The sequence below is a fragment of the Hirundo rustica genome, chromosome 15 (assembly GCF_015227805.2).
Source record: "Hirundo rustica isolate bHirRus1 chromosome 15, bHirRus1.pri.v3, whole genome shotgun sequence".
NCBI classification, from domain to species: Eukaryota; Metazoa; Chordata; class Aves; order Passeriformes; family Hirundinidae; genus Hirundo; species Hirundo rustica.
In genome coordinates, this window is record NC_053464.1 from 15,021,696 (window position 1) to 15,036,221 (window position 14,526).

The following is a 14,526-nucleotide window of genomic DNA, read 5'->3' on the forward strand; positions in this document are numbered from 1 at the left end:
ATCTCTGACAGCAGAGTGAAGGAAGCCTTTCCTAGCATTTACTAATCATCCCAGTCTCTTCCCAAAAAGCTCTGACTGGCCTCTACAGGATCTGCCAGTTTGCAGGAAAGAAGATTCACTTTTAATCCAGTTCTCCAATTGGGTGATGAAGTAACCTGGAAAAATAATTAAGGATCTTTGTTATCAAGGCACCTTGACAGAGATTATTTTCAGATGTCACACAGCATGTTTGACAGATTTATTTGCATTATTTCCTGGGCGAGTGCACATTTATGCCATATGCCTGTCACTGCTGAAGCCAAACACTTCCATTTTGTCCTGGAAATAGGGACAGAGAAAGGGGAGATGGGTGATTTTAAGGAGAGCTTTGCCCAAAAGGACAAGTTTAAAAGTGGAAAAACAGCCACTGTTTTGAATTGAACATTAAATACTCACTTTGAAGTAAATCTTGCTTCGTTCCAAGAGCAATTGCCACTTCAGTGCAGTCTTCTGGTCTTCTTCCAGCATGAGGAATTCTTGGACCTGTTAACAGGACACCACAGAACACTTCAGCAGGTAGTTAAAACATCTCCACCACAGAATGATGATGAAAAGAAGATCTTACATAATTTTTATACATTTCTAAGCTGTATTTACCTATTTTAACATAGCACTTGGCGTGATACGTGCACCAAGACAGCCACATTCACCAGATCAATTGCAGGGAGTTTGAAAAATCAGAGTTGGGGATTTCCAACCACGTTCTGAATTGGCTTCACTCTCCCACTGAACACAACTCCTGCTGGCATCTGCTGACTTCCAGCTTTTGCCTTGTCAAACGGCTCTGTGTGTCCATCCATCCGCGGATGCCGTTTTTGTAACTCTTGCACACACAGAACGTTCGCAGATATTTGTGATTCCCGTCAGGCTCCAAGCTGAGCTCAGCAAGAGCTGCCCAAGTCCCCCCTTACCGTGCAGGCCAGGGTTTCCTCAGCGACACAGTCGGACAGGTAGCAGGAGCGCAGGGTGCCTGTGTGGTCTGTCACATCCACCAGGATGTCGAAGCTGGCAAAGGTGGACCTGGCCTCTGGGGAGACGTCGCTGCAGAAGGCGCAGGTGTTGGACGCCTCGTTCACGATGAAGCGGCACACTGAGCTGGAGCACGAGGGGAGAATTCATGCAGATTTGCAATTGATTCTTCCTGAAACGTTCTTCTAGACTGAGATTTCCCAAGAGTCTTTGTCTTTAAAATTTTTTTTTCGTCTCGTAAACTCTTGAATTTGTCTGAGACACAGTGATCTCTTTCACTCCAGGACCACAAAGAGCCCTCAACAAAACCCACAACAATACCCACATGGCATCCTCGAGAGGAGTTTTATTTCTTCTCTGGGACGGGACTAAAATATTGCTCCATCTCCTTTGGGTCTGGGGAAGAGGGACAAGCAGCTTTTAGCACACATTCCAAGCAGGCAGTCACTCACCATCTGTTGCGCAGGACTCTGGACACGTTCTCGTCGATGTCCAGGGTGGAAATGTAGCCATAAATAATTCCATGGAGAGGCTCCAGCTTCCCATCACTCTGGAGAGCTTTTTCTTTCAGCTGTTCCACTGTGTAGACATCCACTACAGCCTCCACTACAAGTTTAAAAGACAAGTGAAGTGTGTCTGAGCCAGAAAGGATTCAAAGGGCAATGGCAAAAATGTATGTTAAGGGCAATAAAAAGGAGATTTAAAGCAGCAGAAAAAAAAAGTAAAACAAAAGGAACTCAGATCAGAAGTATATCTATTATTTAATCTTTGAATCCTCCAAAAGGAGTTTTTGACAGAAGCTTTCCCCCTCACTTTTCCATACTGGTTCCAGACAGAAAGAACACACCAGCCAGGCTGCAGCTGAAGATACATGAAGATAAAATAAGGGACAGCCCCAAGAAACCAGCCAAACTTTACTTGTTCAGCCAGGCTGGACCTGGGTTTTGTTTCTCTGAGCACACAGAGCAGGAATTCTGTCAGCTGCGCTATGAAATGACTCTGTGCAGGTAAAGAAAATCAAATGCTCACAGTTAATGGTTTCATTTGGCAGCTCCTTCACTGGGCTGGGCAGAGCTCCTGCCTGGGCGCTCTCTTTGATGAAGCTGAAGAGAACATTTGCTTCTGCTGTTTCTGAGGATGCATTTTTAAAAGTTATCAGTATATGTTGCATGTAAAAATCACAGCATTTTTATGTTTTACAAGTTTTTATTCTGGTAGCACAAACACGTTGGAATTAGCCAAGATTTGCTTTTCTCTTTTTTATTTTAACCGTTAGTCCTTCTTGGAATAAACATATGAAGGCTGCTAAAGAAATGAAATGAAATGAAATGAAATGAAATGAAATGAAATGAAATGAAATGAAATGAAGTGAAATGAAATTAAATTAAATTAAATTAAATAATAAAATAAAATAAAATAAAATAAAATAAAATAAAATAAAATAAAATAAAATAAAATAACAGTAGAAGCTAAAGGCACTGGTCATCACATAGCAGACAAAAAGCAGGGAGATTTGTGAGAAGGAGGCAGAAGAAATCACAGTTACAGTAGATTAATTAATGCATGCTAGCCTAGAATAATTACTAAAATTATTTTATCTTAGTAAATAAAGTAAAAATATATTTTATTAGTAAATTCAGTACATATATATATTATTACTAAATTCAGGAAAAATTTTATCTATTTTATTACTAAAAAATAATTACTTGAGCAGCTCTCACCTGGGTTAGTTGTGATGATGGTTTTAGATATCACAGTTGCAGTCATGCAGTTCCTAAATTTGTCAAAATTGATTCTGACATCTGATGCAAATATAACTGTGCACAAAACCGGAGAATAAATTTCTGGAGAATAAACATCACGTGAAGAGCTACAGTAAAACCATAAACCAGACTGTTTTACCTGTTTCTTGGGGGATCCAACTCTGTGCCAGCTGGATGGATTCATTATCCCAGCTAAATTTAAAAAACAGGGGATGTATCAAAACATTTCAGAAACAGCACTCAAAGTGTTCGATACTAAACTACTAAATAATGCAGATTTAATAAAACTGGTCAAAGGGGACACAACTCCTTTGGGACACATGTGGCACTGAAATTCCATGTGCCTGTTTTATCCCAAACGGGATAAAATAAAGATGGGTTTAAATGCAGAAATTACCTGGGGAAAATGCTGCATTTCAGCTTTTATCAGAGTAATTTCCAACTACAGCAGATCCCAGTTAAAGGAGCTGCTTGTGCTGGGCCAGGCTGGTTGCTCACATCCCCAGGCCAGATGTTCAGCCACTTCCAACACTGGGATCTTTGTGGCTGGGGATGATGAGGCTGGAGTGAGGTCAGAAGTATCCCTCAAAAATGGTAATTTCACAGTCTCTTGATAAAATCTCGTTCAGCTCCTCCTAAATTTGGCTGGCAAGAGCACAGCCAAAGCACAGATTCGTTCTGGTGGGTTTTCTCCTTAATCCTCGGAACAAGATTTAAGATAGTTCCTTTTCATCTGATAGTGCTCAGCCCCCTCTTCACTCCTGGGCTCTGAAGTACCCTGATAGCGCCCAAATCCCAGCACTGAGAGAGAACTGATGGAGGAGCTGCTCCAAATTAACCCTGGCTGGGAGGGTTCACCCCAGAGGTGCTTCTGTAGGGTTGGTGGGTGGGAATTGTGTTAAACATCCCATGATAAACATCCCTGGAGATGACAGCTCCTGGCTCACAGCGCAGGGCTGGCTGCTTGCTTCCCCTGAGGGAACAAAGGTCGCTGAAGTCATTTTTTAACCACTACCAGCAATCCCGGGGCAAGGGAATGCCCACACCCCCACATGCACGTGGAAAAGCCACAGGTTTATTGAACAAACTCTGGGCAAAATGCAAAGGTTCCTCTGTGAACAAGGCACTGTTTACAGCAGGGATGGGGGTTTGTAAACAGGACAGAGTTTGGAAAGGCAGCCAAAGTCGTATCAAAATGCTTCTGCACTATTTTAAATATTTTAAAAACTATTTAAAACCTATTTCAACCTATTTCCACTCCACTTCAAATGCTGCTTGGCTTTAAAAATGGGTCGTGCTCTTCATTTTCCTGCCCTCCTCTTTGTCGAAGAGACACAACAGGCTTTGCAGCTGGTTTTAAATGCTATTTCCTGAAGTAGCTCAGATGTCCACATTAAAAAAAAAAAAAAGGAATTATTTGGAACTGAGCTTCATTTTGCCATCCATGAGCCAGCAGGCTGTCAGCAAGCCATAAAACGACACAAGATATATAAGGCCACTCTAATGAATCTCTTTTTTATGTCTCTTTTCAGTGTACATTGCTGCCTCATCTCCGTTGCCTCCTAAATAACAATGTATTTAAATTAAAAGACTATAAGACTGGCTTCTAGCTAATTAGCGTGTGTTATAGCTAATTGTTCTACCCGTGTTTGCATTAATTTGTGGGTTTTTTAGTGAATTAAAGAACATTTTACCATACTATTGGGAAAGACCTCTCTGTTTCATCGTAGAGCTTCACTTCACACCTCTGGCCTTTCCTTTTGTCTGAAGTCACGAAATACTTTGGCTCCCCAACCTTTAAGAAGAAAGAGAAGAAGTCACTTGTCCTCTATTCAGTGTTTAGGAGAATAAAACACATAGCCTAGAAAATAAAAGGGTTAGAAAAGGGAAGAAAGGCTGTAGACTACTAAAAATGGGATCACTTAATTTTCCCCTTCACTTTGTTGATAAAAATCTCATCAAAGGGTGTGTGGTGGTTATTGTGACTCAGCTGCCAAGCTGAACAAATGGAGTCCTGGCCACTGTGAGGCCCAAAATCCACATTTGCACAGATTTACAGTGAAGTTACTGATGGCACAGCCCAAAATCCACATTTGCACAGATTTACAATGAAGTTACTGATGGCAGAGCAGAGCAATGCTCCTCACTCACTGCCATCACAGCCCAAAATCCACATCTGCACAGATTTACAGTGAAGTTACTGATGGCACAGCCCAAAATCCACATCTGCACAGATTTACAGTGAAATTATGGATTGTAGAGCAGAGGAATGCTCCTCACTCACTGCCATCACAGCCCAAAATCCACATCTGCACAGATTTACAGTGAAGTTACTGATGGCACAGCCCAAAATCCACATCTGCACAGATTTACAGTGAAGTTACTGATGGCAGAGCAGAGAAATTCTCCTCACTCACTGCCATCACAGCCCAAAATCCACATCTGCACAGATTTACAATGAAATTATGGATTGTAGAGCAGAGGAATGCTCCTCACTCACTGCCATCACAGCCCAAAATCCACATCTGCACAGATTTACAGTGAAGTTACTGATGGCAGAGCAGAGAAATTCTCCTCACTCACTGCCATCACAGCCCAAAATCCACATCTGCACAGATTTACAGTGAAGTTACTGATGGCACAGCCCAAAATCCACATCTGCACAGATTTACAGTGAAGTTACTGATGGCAGAGCAGAGAAATTCTCCTCACTCACTGCCATCACAGCCCAAAATCCACATCTGCACAGATTTACAATGAAATTACGGATTGTAGAGCAGAGGAATGCTCCTCACTCACTGCCATCACAGCTGCCAGCACGTTGAGGACTCTCCCATGGAGGCTTTGTCCATTTGCCACAATATCCCCCAGGGAATAATAATCCTGAGGGTCCTTGACAGGCAGGTGCAGCAGAGACAGGAGCCTGGTGTCTGTGTCGTAGCAGGAAGAGGTTTTAACCACAGAGTGATTTTCACTGAGCAATAATTTGTAGCCACTAGAACAGAACAAATCCCATGGATCAGCGCTGCGCTCGCTGAGGCATCTACAGTGTAAAATGTTAATTCAAGTCATATGAGAAAGCAACTTTGTTCCATTATAGTGTTTCCTAAAAGTACAAAAAAAATCTTGTAAATTTTACTCAAAGAATGAATGAAATTTACTCTTGTTTAGTAACAAAGAACATTAATGCTTTGTGACCTTCTGTTTGTGAAATATATTCTCCTTTGAGTTTTAACCAGACGTTGTTGAGCACAGGAGGAAGGTACAGCTACACAAGAAGAAAACACCAAATATTTCTACCAATTTCATGGTGCTGGAAATTAAAGCAAGTCTCAGCTTTGATCCTTCTAGAAATAACTACCACTCTATGCTTTAAATTTACCTAGGAGTTACAGGGCTGAATTTCTCTTCTCTTTCTGCTTCCTTTGACTGAATTAAAGGATTTTCGATTGTAACTAAAATAAAGCATTGATAAGTAATGTTAGAAATTGATTATAGGTACAATTATAGATATTTTTGTGTCTACACTCTGCAAGCTCATGAGTTTTACCCAAACAACCACGGGCAGCAAAATCTTTCCATGAACTTAAAAAGATAAAAGCACATGCTGTAAATAAATACAGGATTTTGTTTGTGGTTTTATCAGCAATTATAGTCATATCTGTAACTGAGGGAAGACAAATGCCAAACTGCTTTACAGCTTATTTTTCATCATTTTTAAGACCTCAATAAAATGTAAGATTTGACATTGATTAACTGCAGGCCAGTTCCGAGCTGCTGCACTCAGTGGGTTTCTTTAGTTGACATATTTACTGGGCTTGAGTTGAAATCCTCGGGATCTTGTTCCTTTCCTCTTTGCGCTGAACAGGACTGAACAATTTGTTTCCAATTAGGCTGTTTGTGAGTCCTCAGAGCAAAACACAGCAAAGCCACCAGCACCACCCTGATTTCCATGCAAACGGAAACGTGGTGAGAATAAATAAAATAAACAAACTCACCGCAGTCACCGACCCTGAAGCTTTCTGAGAGGGATCTGATGTACTCTTCCCTGCCCCAGGACTGGACATTAATGAAGTAAGCTGGGGAATCACGAATGGTAAAACTGAAGGTGTATCTTTCAGTGCCAATGTCTGCAAAAAATGAACAGGGCTGTGGCAATTCCTCAGCACAGCTTGATTTCTAGCTGGAATATGCGTATAAAAACTACTATTTTGAGCTTTTCCTGGATTTTGGCAGGGATTTTCTCCCACTAGAGGCCAGCAGGTGGTGCAGGAACACGCCGGTGTTTGGGAAGGAGCTGGAATTCCTGCTGCAGTCGTACCTGCCCACCCCGCACTTGGCTTGGGGCGCGGTACCAACTCACAGATCAACCACGGGAGAAGGGCAGGAGCTGTGCGAGGTGGCACTCAGGGCTGGCAAACACACAACAGCAATAATTCGTGCACACAGCCCCAGTTCAGAGGGAGCTGGGCTGCCCCCATGGGTGACACCAGGCTGCCCAGGGGAAGTTAACTGAATAAAGCAAAGTGTTCCCGGCGCCATGGAAAATTCAGGATCTCGCTGTCTGGAGCCCTGCCCTGTGTCATCCAGCTTCCCGGGGATCACAGCAGGGTGCAATGGATTGTTAGGGTTCCCCTGGCTCCTGCCTGCGGGTCCGTGGAGCACACACTCAGCCACACCCCAGCGGTGACTTTTCTCCTAAAATCTCACCCCTCCAGCAGCTCAGCAGGAGCCGGTGGCTGCGGAATAACTGAGCCCTTCTCCTGGAGCTGGAATGGCTCTCCAGGGCTGGGGGTTCTCCCTGACAGTGCTTGTACCAACCCTGACTGTACACTTGTTATTTCAATTCCCAATTAATGCTGCATTAACAACATACAATTCCCATTTTGTCCCGGGTGAAGCTGTTGCTGCTCAGGCCAGAAATTCCTTGTGTCACTCCACAAGACATGTCCTCAACATTTCTGTTTTAAGAGGGAACAAATATGAAGGCACCAGCTCCGTTCCAGCAGTATTTATGGAAGAGTGGGTCCATATTGGTTCCATCTTCAGAGCATGAAACACTTCCACGGCAGAGTTTTTCCAATTTCTAATTGATATGGTTCAGCCAAACCAACGATGCTCTTTCATCTTGGTTCTCAAACAGATGCAATTTTTTTTTTTTTTTTTTTTGGGGGGGGTGCATTTTTAGTCTATCCAAAATGAGAAATCTGTTTATCATTTAAATATTGATTTTGGTCATCTCTGCCAAATTACACTGTTGAAGAGAATGAAGGAAGAAGAGTTTAAAGGGACTGTACTTTTTCGGTCTGGAAAGCTTCTGACATCTGTTTTCCCAATAACCACCCCGATTACATTCTGAAAAATAAAAAGATTACAGTGTACAAGATTAAACCCAGATGCAGATGATGAATTAGATTTCATGGAATTATACTCTGCTGATGATAATAAACATATTTCTGACTGGTAATCATTTTAATCTATTTATTCCACAGTACCGTGTGAGCTAAAGAGTAAAACATAAACACACAAGTTTACTTTAGGAAAAAAATAGCGACTAATAAAAATATTAAAATAAATACATCTGTTTCTGTTTGTGAAGAAAATGGGAGGACAAAAGTTCACCCCAAACCTTCACAATTTTGGCTGCTCTACAGCAATCTCTCCTCAGGTAGGCAGCAATGTTGTTGTTTCATTCCCAAATGCTCCATGGAAAGTCTGGACAGGATTTATTTTACACTGAAGTGTCCAAGGTTTTCCTGGCTGTCAGCACCACGAGCCACACGTGTGCACTCACAGGAGCTTGTCCTGGCCTCAGCCAAGCAACTTAAATTTCTGCAGGTGCCTCTCTCTTGCTATCTTTCAACTGACTCCAAAGGAGCTGAGGCAAAAGAGCTTTTCTGTTGATTCAGACCAAAATCAATTTAACTCTGCTTGGCTAAACCTGTGTTTATTATGGAAAAACATCCTGCTCTCAATTGTCAAACACAGCTACTGGGAGCAAACACACACATGTAGATATAGGTGTATTATCAGAACAGAATAGAACAGAATAGAACAGAATAGAACAGAATAGAACAGAATAGAGCAGAATAGAACAGCTGTGTGGCAGGTTGTTGTTGTTTTTTAGGTGGCCCTTAGTGTCAGAGAAGAGTTCTGCCGTTTGGGATTTAGGAATTCAGCAGGGAAGTCGGAGTGGGACGAGGGCTGGAAGAACAGACCGACAGTGCAATGCTGCCAGGATCCTTCAAAGCGTGAAGCATCCTGCATCAGTTCCACTTCACAGAATCCTGGAATGGCTCGGGTTGGAGGGATCTTAAAGCCTCTCCAGTGCCACTCCTGCCATGGGCAGGGATCTTCCACCACCCAGCTTGCTCCAAGCTCTGTCCAGCCTGGCCTTGGACCCTGCCAGGATGTGGCAGCCCCAGCTCCTTCACACGAGCCCCTCTCGCAGTCCTGACTGTCCCGCTCCAGCAGAATTCCAGAGCCGGGTGGGAAGGGCAGGATTACAGCTCAGTCACCCACCCAGGATTCATTTTGTACCGATTCACGAGACCTGCCCCACTTCACCGCAAGGATATTGACACGAGCTCAAAACTCAGCGCTCCGGTTTCCTGGGAATCACTAGAGGGAGCACGGGAACTGCCTTATCCTGCAGGGATGGAAACACTGGGGAAGAGGCCGCTTGTGTACAGCAGTGGAATATCCCCCTGGCACACTAACTGAATGCTTTATGTCCACTGCAGGCAGCGAGTCTGATTAGGATTTGGGGTTTCTATTTTGGGTTTTGTTTCTTAATTAAAAAAGGAAAAAAAAAAATCTATTAAAACAGAGTGCAACATTCCCTGTGTCTCAGACCAAATGTCAAAAGAACTGACGTGTAGGACGAGTGCCTGCAGAAATCAGGCTGATTGTGCCTAAGTGATGATGTAAATATCCAATTTCCCAAAGAAATCTGCTGTAAATGTGTTCACCTCTGTGTCTCCAACACCGAGCCTGCACAGGGAGCTGGCACAAGGAAGAGATCTGGCTGGAAACTATTTTGGACTGAGGAAGGGAGAAAACCTTCCAGAGATCATTTCCTTGATCAGCTCGTTGTGCAACTGCCCAAGCACTCATTTCCCCGAAGGAGGAGGGGGACACCTCCCCCGTGCTGCCTGCTTTGGCAGAGCACTGCTTGGGGCTGCTCGACCAACTCATGAACACGCGGCACAGTGTTTACACTTGAATCTCTTTCACTTTTTAAAATAAACAGCAAACTCACAAACCGTGCCATTTTGATACTTCAAACTGCGCGTTCAGCTGTTTCCCCGTCCTAACACCACACACACACCGATGGTTCCATCCTAAATTATTATTTTATAAAAATACTTTCGTTGCCGTGTGTTGCTAACTGCAATACTCAAAGATTCGTTTTGTTTGGGAACTAAAAGCTTTCAGCGGGGTTAGTGGATCGTTATTTGGGAGGGACCGTGAATGACAGGTTAAATTAGCGTTGCTGAAGATCAGTTCGGATCAATAGGGCTCTAAGGGGGCAGAAAACTTCCCTTAGATCATCCCTTTTCTGTGATGCCTCTTTCATTTACTTAAAGTAAACGAGAAAAAGAAACGGTGCCGTCCCAAATAAAAAGCGGTGGGAATGGGGAAAACGCCATGTTTTCACTCTTTTCAGGAACATCGGGACATCCCTGGGGCAGGGGAGGGGGGATCTCTGCTCAGGTGAGAGCCCACCTGCAGAGCTGCTCCAGCCCTGGGGTCCCAGCACAGGGAGGATGTGAGGCCAGAAGAGGCTCCAGGATGATTGGAAAGGCTGAGGGAATTGGGATTGCTCATCCTGGAGAAGAGAACCTTTGGGGTGACCTAACTGTGGCCTTCCAGTGGCTGAAGGAGCTGACGGGAAACATGGAGAGAGACTCTTTACAAGGGATGGAGTGACAGGACAATGGGCAATGGCTTCAGACTGAAGGAGAGTGGGTTTAGGATACTGGGGAGAATGCTTTCGCTGTGAGGGTGGGGAGGCCCTGGCACAGGGTGCCCAGAGCAGCTGCGGCTGCCCCTGGATCCCTGGGAGTGTCCAAGGCCGGGCTGGACGGGATTTGGAGCACCCTGGGATGGTGTAAGGTGTCCCTGCCATGGCAGGGGTGGCACTGCATGGGCTTTAAGCTCCCTTCCAACCAGAACCATTCTGTGGCATTCTATGCAAACCCCATTTTTTTATCCCAAAGGAGCAGAACCAGCCCTGCCATGGAACTGTGAGATTTCCCCCCTGCCTTCCTAGCGCGCCCTGAGAGACTGCTGAGGTCACAGATTATTGTGGCTGCATAAATGCTGACTCTGTAATGTCTTTAATGATGTCTTCACTAATTCAGCATCCATTTAAAGCGCTACAAAGGAGCCTGTGATACATTGAAGTGCCCGGTCAATATCTGTGCCTGTGGTACCCACGGGCTGTGGACAACAACAGCATCCATTTTCATTTCGCTGCTTTGCACACAAAGAAGGGAAGGTCCTTTCCAGCCCACAATTGCACTAATGCTATCAGTGCCTAAATACACGTCAATTACATAATTTTGCAGTAATATAAGACCCTCGGATACGATTTCACCCGGGAACAAAAGGATGTGAGGCTGTGAGACTTACAGGACGAGCGAGGTTTGGATGCAGATCGGAAAGTGCAACAAAGTCCCGTGCTGGACGAGAATGAGCCATTCTTTATCTGAAACTCGAGGAAACTGACTTAGATTTTGTAAAAATCCAAACAAATCACTTAAGACCATTCACAGTGAGAATAACAAGTTATTTTTTAACGTAAATGTTTTGACCTAATGGCATCTGTTTTCAATAAGAGGCATTTCAAGCCATCTGAAGTAGACAATTCTTTATTGTTTGGATCTGGCGATGGAAGTTATGAATTTTACTGTGACAGCTCTACCTAAGCTTCTCAAATAAAGGCCTTTAATTTTTATTTATTATTCATCATTAAATGACTCCATTAGCACCAGGCTCTGAAAAAATATTTACCCTCCTTCTCTCTGGGAAGCCCAACTGAATTTAATGAGGCAGCTCATATATAAAAGGCAATTTATATGTGAGGAAAGAGAAGTGTTGGGTTGCAAACCACCTTTAATTGAGGTTTTGGACTAAATATTAAACTACTTTAAAATGTGAGTCTATTCCTTCCTCAACACAGAAAAGTTCTGAACGCATTAAAATAAAATTTGTGGAAACCAGTTCTTTTCAGGCTGCTAACGTGGCATTTACTGCCCAGCCCTGAGAGCACCCAGGTTCTCCCTAGAGATGCCAAAGTGGGGCCATGGGTGCTTTGTTAGACCCTCTGAATGCCCCTTATTATTTCATCCGTTCCTCAGAGATATTTAGATACTTAACAAATAGTTGTCAGATTCTACTTTTTAGTTGTTGTTGTAAAAGGAACTATCGCATTGTCCAAATCTTAATAACCTTTAATAGGAGAGGACTGCTGACATTTTTCAGAGGATGCCTGTTCAGTCTTTTAGAACAAAACCCTGAATGGCTTTCACAGTCTTTATACCTGGGACCTTCGCGTGAGAATTGTTAGCCGTTTCATCAGGCATTAGGATAAATGTCTGTTGAACTAGAGAACAAATAAGCCTACATTTTAAAGAAAAATAAGCAGTTATCTGAGAACCAAGGGATTTTTCTAACAGAGCATTTCGAACTACACTCTCAGAGAGAGACAGCCCAAATTTGCCTTACAGAAACCGCTGAACAATGGGACCCTCAAACATGTCCCCATCTGATGGAAGAATTTGTGTTTCCTTCTGTGGGAAAGTCACCTCAGCATCCCTCCAAGACAGGGTAATATTCTCACCTCAGAAGAAGTTGAATATTGTTACCTACTGTGCCTCACGCCAGCTGGGTTGTATCAGAGGAACCAGCGCTGGAAAACCTGTATTAGAGGAAGATCAAAATGGTAATTTAGGATTTTAAATGCTCCGGGTTCTGATAGCTGGAGCAGAGCTGTCCCACTCAGGGACCCCTCAGGAACCCCTCAGGTGCTCCTCAACCACCCTTCAGTCCATCATGGATCCCTCAGGAACCCCCTCACTGACCCTTCAACCTCCTTCTGGGCTCCTCATCCCCTCAGGAACCCCCTCACCTACCATTCAACCTCCTCCTGGGCTCTTCATCCCCTCAGCCCCCTCATCCAACCCTTCAACCTCCACCTGGGCTCTTCATCCCCTCAGGAACCCCCTCACCTACCCTTCAGCCTCCTCCTGGGCTCTTCATCCCCTCAGTCCCCTCATCCAACCCTTCAACCTCCTCCTGGGCTCTTCATCCCCTCAGGAATCGTTTCATCCAACCCTTCAACCTCCTCCTGGGCTCTTCATCCCCTCAGGAATCGTTTCATCCAACCCTTCAACCTCCTCCTGGGCTCCTCAGCCCCTCAAGAACCCCCTCACCTACCCTTCAGCCTCCTCCTGGGCTCCTCAGCCCCTCAAGCCCCTCACCTACCCTTCAGCCTCCTCCTGGGCTCCTCAGCCCCTCAGGACCCCCTCAAGCCCCTCACAGACCCCCAGTCGGTGAAGGAGACAAAATGGCGCCGGCGCAGTTGGCGGGAAAAGGCCCCGCGCCCAGTCGCTCCCTCAGGGCCGCCGCGGGCTGAGGGGAGACGTTCTCCCATCGCAGCACCTTCTCTGGGATCGCCAGCAGGCCCCGAGTCCCTGGGCTTGACGACGTAACAACAGGGTTAGACGGGATTTTGGGGCGGAATCGTTCCCTGTGAGGGTGGGGAGGCCCTGGAGTAGAATTCCCAGAGAAGCTGTGGCCGCCCCTGGATGCCTGGAGGTGTCCAAGGCCAGCTTGGAGCACCCTGGGATGTGGAAGGTGTCACTGCCCGTGGATCCCGGGTGGTTTTTATGGTTTCTCCCAACCCAAACAATCCTGTGATTCCGTGATTTACCAGATCGGGAATTTAAAGTCAGGTTCATCTTACAAGTATAAAAGCACAACGCACCAGCAAGACAAAGCAAATTGCAGAAATCTCTGGAAAAACCGTTCCCTGTGTCTTTTTCTTTTTTATTGTTGGTTATAAGGGAAAAAAAAAAAAAAAAAAAAGTTGCAGCCTGTATTTTTTAAATAAATCAAAATTTCTGGTTTGAAGATATTATTTGTATTGATTCTCACCCAATGGTCCTATATTTTCCGGCTCTGCAGAAGGCTGGTTTGAGGCATTTTCCCCATTTATACTGAATATAAAATTATATTTCATAAAATCAATACCCATCACTTCTGCATCATAAAAAACTTTACTCCTGATGAGTTATTTTATAACCCCAAGGTCACGGCTATTGGAAGTTTTTAGTGCAGCCTGACAAATTCTCTGTGTTGACTCTGCACTACAGAATCTTTCATTTCTTCAATTAAACAGCTGAAAATGGATCCCACCTGTGCTCTCGTATTTATCGTGTCACAAAAATCCACGATAATTATCCCGTGCTGATGACAAACGGGATGCCAGGGAACTGACAGCCTGGGTGGGGTATTTTTTCTTTTTAGGTCACCTTTTGTACAGCGTGATCCATGGATCTAGCTTTGATGGTTTGATGTCTGAACGGAATATGGCATTTTTTTCCCCCTGTTGGTTCTGTTTTCATTATCTCAAGCTAATGAACAAGCAGAAGATAATGAGCCTGGTGATAGGATCCTGATCGAATGGGAAGGAGAACCTGGGCACTGGCAAAGGTACAAGCCTCACTCTTACAGCCATGACTGCAAT

The 14,526-nt window shown here is 44.4% G+C and overlaps 1 protein-coding gene across 1 annotated transcript; it reads right to left on the minus strand.

Annotated features, from left to right (window-relative positions):
• Nucleotides 1-24: 24 nt before the first annotated feature.
• On the minus strand, nt 25-11,477 carry MEIOB (meiosis specific with OB-fold). The gene is made up of 13 exons (XM_040079331.2): nt 11,409-11,477; nt 8,069-8,126; nt 6,770-6,901; nt 6,154-6,226; nt 5,571-5,766; nt 4,466-4,566; nt 2,911-2,963; nt 2,730-2,825; nt 2,038-2,139; nt 1,461-1,614; nt 951-1,134; nt 436-522; nt 25-155 (listed from the first exon to the last, which is right to left on the minus strand). Exons 1-13 carry the CDS (start codon nt 11,475-11,477, stop codon nt 42-44), a joined length of 1,419 nt encoding a protein of 472 aa, XP_039935265.1. The 3' UTR covers nt 25-41.
• Nucleotides 11,478-14,526: the final 3,049 nt, after the last annotated feature.